The 5,000-nt window shown below is 34.9% G+C and overlaps 1 protein-coding gene across 1 annotated transcript in view; it reads right to left on the bottom strand.

The window, feature by feature from the left end:
• Positions 1-5,000, bottom strand: part of LOC137657850 (serine/threonine-protein kinase H1 homolog) — a 63,584-nt gene that overhangs the window by 35,311 nt on the left and 23,273 nt on the right. Inside the window, exon 2 of the mRNA XM_068392446.1 lies at positions 2,258-2,474. Within this exon, the coding sequence (XP_068248547.1) occupies positions 2,258-2,474 (217 nt within the window). The remainder of the gene's footprint in view (positions 1-2,257; positions 2,475-5,000) is intronic.

The raw sequence follows: 5,000 nt of genomic DNA, 5'->3' as shown, positions 1-5,000 counted from the left end.
ATACATAACCAAATGCTGCAAACTTTACATAATCTAAACAAGAACAGAAAATTATATAAAAATAACCATCAACTGGAAACATTTCAGACTAGATGGGCACTCAGTAGAGCTCAGACCTCCACCACGGCAGGTTATTTTTCAACCTTGACCTTTGACCTTAACATGTATTAAATGGCGTGGATTTTCATACACTCAATTATGAAGCAAGTTTGAAGTCTCTGTGACAACGTTACCCAAACTTATGGCTGATTACCTGGAATTGACATTTTGGTTGACCGTGACCTTGGCCTTCCAAAATTTAATAATTTTCAGCTTTTTACATAATTAATCCCTAAAAGTTTCATTACTCTACGATTAAAATTGATGCCAGGAAGGTGTTCACACACACACACACAAACAGGGGCGAAAACATTACAATAGAGTCAAAGGGAGATACATGACTATTACAATACAGTTAAAGGGAGATAAATGAATATTACAAAAAAGTCAAAGGGGAGATACATGAGTATTTCAATACAGTCAAAGGGAGATACATGACTCATAACAATTAATCCCTGCAAGTTTCATTAGTTACGATTAAAATTGAGGCCAGGAAGCTGTTCACTCACACACACACACACAAACAGGGGCAAAAACATAACCTCCTTTCAACTTTGTTAGCGGAGAAAATAAATAAAATTACAAAATCAGCATGGGAAAAAAAACTGCCAGGAATGATAACCACAATAAGAGCAAGTAAATTACAGATACAATAACAGCCAGGCCATCGAAAACACAACTGCGAGCGATCCAGCAATAGAGAAAAGACCCAAGTCAAGCTTTGCGTTTGTTTTGTTATTGTTTGAAGAGTGGGATTTATGCATGTTTGGTTTGAGGGGGTGAGTCCTCCTCATGCACAGCTCTCTCTCTCTCTCTCTCTCTCTCTCTCTCTCTCTCTCTCTCTCACATTCGCGGCTTCTTCAGGAAGTGCACCAGACCCGTTTGTTGTGGTTTGATAGCAAGAAGCGTTTTCATGCAATGGATTTCATCTTTCAACAAGGTCATGCGTGAATTAATACGCCTTTGCGCAAGGTCATTGCGTGAATTAATACGCATTTGCGTAAGGTCATGCGTGAATTAATACGCCTTTGCGCAAGGACATTGCGTGAATTAATACGCATTTGCGTACCGTAAATACATAAATGTATGCATTGTGTTAATACATTACATAAGAGAACCGACATGACAAGGCCCAGCAGCTGGAGCCTTACGTAAAACGTTTACGATAAGGTATGAGAATTAAGTTTAAGTCGGTGTATATTGCGTAGATTAGCGTTATGACACGGGAAAACTATATATATGTATATGTGTATTTATATAAACTGGCATACCTAAAAACAGACGCGAGTGGAAGGACATGTCTGAGGTTATATATATATATATATATATATATAAACGCACGCAAAGCAAGAAATAGACTAAACGCTCGAGTAACTATATGCCAACAAATTGCTTCTCATAACGAGATTACCAGTTTCAACATATATTTCCTGATATACGTGCAATCATACTTAGTTATATAGTCTTAAATAATAAGTGAAATATAAGAATTAATCAAAGTACACTTAGATTATGGCCAATCATCACCCAAAATTCATGAGAATCGGTCAAATAGTTTAAGAGTTATGCGAATCACAAACAAACCTAAATAAATATGCGCCTATTAAAACATAACCTTTGCAAGGAAGTTGACGAAGGTAATAAGTTCTTATAATAAAAGCAAATAAAATTACCCGAAACCCGAAGGTAATAAGTTCATACATATGCAAATAAAATACCTGAACCCCGAAAGTAAAAAGTTCATTTATATGCAAGTAAAATACCTGAACCCCGAAAGTAAAAAGTTCATTTATATGCAAGTAAAATACCTGAACCCCGGAAAGTAAAAAGTTCATTTATATGCAAGTAAAATACCTGAACCTCGAAGGAAATAAGTTCATACATATGCAAATAAAATACCTGAACCTCGAAGGTAATATGTTCATACATATGTAAATAAAATACCTGAACACCGAAGGTATTAATTTCATACATACAGTATGCAAATAAAATACCTGAACCCCCAAGGTAACATGTTCATACATATGCAAATAAAATACCTGAACCCGCAAGGTAACATGTTCATACATATGCAAATAAAATACCTGAACCCGCAAGGTAACATGTTCATACATACGCAAATAAAATGACAACCCCAAAAAGTTCTCTAGATACATACCTCGTCCGAGAGACTATAACTTCCTTTGAGAATCTTCTTGTAGAGACGCACTCTGTTCTCGTCGAAGAAGGGAAAATCACCCCGCAGGAGGATGTAGGTGATGACGCCCACCGCCCACATGTCCACGGCGTGAGTATACTGACGGCGGGCCACAATTTCGGGCGCCACGTATTCTGGCGTTCCGCATATCGTGCTCATGAGGACGTCGTCGGCTGACCTGATTGGAAAGAAGGGTAGAGGAATATTTACTCTCTAAAAGCTGTTGAGATTATAAAGAACAAGTGTCTGGTTTTATATATATATATATATATATATATACTGTATATATATATATACTGTATATATATATATATATATATACTGTATATATATATTATATATATATAATTTCTTTCCTGTCACGCTGAGCGGCAGGGGGGAGAGGGAGTAATCATACCTTAGTGAGAAGGGGTACCTCAAGAGTGTATGTATACAGTATATATATACTATATATATATATATATATATATACATATATATATATATTATTAAATAAAATTCGTGGCTTTAAAATGGTAATAAATACAAACAAATTAATTACAAGCATGAAATATCATATGCAGTAGGCTTCATGAAGTAATGCTTTATATAAAAATAATGAATGAATGAATGAAAATGAAGTGACGTGAATGACACTTACATCGTTCAAAATTTGACTAAATTATTATCTAGAACAAGAAAACCCCTATTCATAAGTTAACTAAAAGCCTAACCTGAAAATTACCAATGAAACAGTCTTTCCCTATTGCATTGTTTACGCTTTCTCCCACACATATCAGGACGTAACTACCAAAAGCTATGAAATAAATGGTTTACGCTTTATTCATAGATTAAAAAATGAATTAGTGACTATAACAACAACAGCAGCAAATTAACGGGATCTGAATCTGTTGGTTGGGAGGCGTCCATAGATCCCACCGGACCTCTTATTCCTATTAACACCTTTAACATGCTTCTAAATTTGTGCTAAGCTCAGAGAATAGTCCGGTTTACTCGTAACATATAGCTTTTTTCTATCCATGTCCAAATCTAGAAGTACTCCAATAAAATAAATAATTACAATAAATAAATATATACACACGCACGCACGCACGCACACACGCACGCACGCACGCACACACACACACACACACATATATATATATATATATACATACAGGTATATATATGTGTATATATATATACACATATATACCTGTATATATATATATATATATATACATATATCATTTATTTATACCTTGAGAAATTCCCGACACAAAATAGGTTTTGAAGGCCTTGCAGAGGCAAGCGACAGTGACATTGCCCTGGTTAGCAGGACAATGCCCTAGAGACTATATGTATATGTATATATATATATATATATATATATGTATACATATATATATGATGAGTGCCTACGCTCCCTCTCCCTCCAAGTTAGGACCATGGAGGATCAGGCAATGGCTGCTGAGGACTTAACAGGTAGACCTATAGGCTTCCCCAAACGCCACCACCATCCTTAGCTCACAAGGATTGCCGAGGCTACATACACAACAAGAAACTATCGAACTTGAGCGGGTCTCGAACTCCAGTCCAGCAAATGGCCAGGCAGGGAAGTTTCCAATAGGCTACCACAAAGAGAGAGAGAGAGAGAGAGAGAGAGAGAGAGAGAGAGAGTCTTCTAGCAATGAGATAGGCATAAATATTGACCTGTATAATAAAACAAAATTCTTGCAATGAGAGAGAGAGAGAGAGAGAGAGAGAGAGAGAGAGAGATAATCAAGCAATGAGATCTAAAAACGAGAGATGATAATAAAATACTGAGATCTAAAAAGATCATGGTAGGAGAGAGAGAGAGAGAGAGAGAGAGAGAGAGAGTGTGTGTGTTCCTCGAATCAAACTCCTTCCCACTGAGTCACAGACCTTCCAAGTAAACAGCCATCAGCAGCTGGCGATGCAAATAATCACCGGGCCATATTAGTGACAATTAATTGTGCTACCTAAAATGGGCTGCGTGAGGCATGAGACCAATACAGATTTGCTCTTGATAGATGACAGGTTTACTTGAACAATGGTCTCTTTACATAAAATGCTTGATTATGATATTCAATGTATACTATCAACAATAATATTTTCACTAACTGTACAGTTCTATGATCAATATCCATGATAACTTTCCTTCGTATATAATACTGAGGTTACTAATTAAAGCAAGATAATGGATTGGTAAAAAGAATTAATATAACTTTTTGAATTTAAGTCATAATGTTAAGATTTTTATGAAAAAAATCATTTAAATGTTTCCTTTTTATGAATAAAATCATCTAAAAATATTTCTTATGAATAAAATCTAAAAATGTTTTTAAGAACAAAATCATCTAAAAATGGTTTTATGAATAAAATCATCTAAAAATGTTATTATGAATAAAATCTAAAAATGTTTGTTTATGAATTAAATCATCAAAATATTGCAAAAATTATGAATAAAATCATCTAAATATTGCTAAGATTTTTATGAATAAAATCATCTCAATATTGCCAAGATAATTATGAATAAAATCATCTAAAAACTATAAATGGTACAGTAAACGAAATAAAGAAATATCTAGTACAATCGATACTGGTATCAGTCACTAAACCACGGAAATTATATGGCTCATTTTACTGTGACCGACGCCCTCCCACCCTCTCCTTCCTTGAAGAAATGTTTTTCACATTAAGC

The sequence above is a fragment of the Palaemon carinicauda genome, chromosome 18 (genome assembly GCF_036898095.1).
Source record: "Palaemon carinicauda isolate YSFRI2023 chromosome 18, ASM3689809v2, whole genome shotgun sequence".
Taxonomy (NCBI): Eukaryota; Metazoa; Arthropoda; class Malacostraca; order Decapoda; family Palaemonidae; genus Palaemon; species Palaemon carinicauda.
This window is presented reverse-complemented; position numbering and strand designations above follow the sequence as displayed.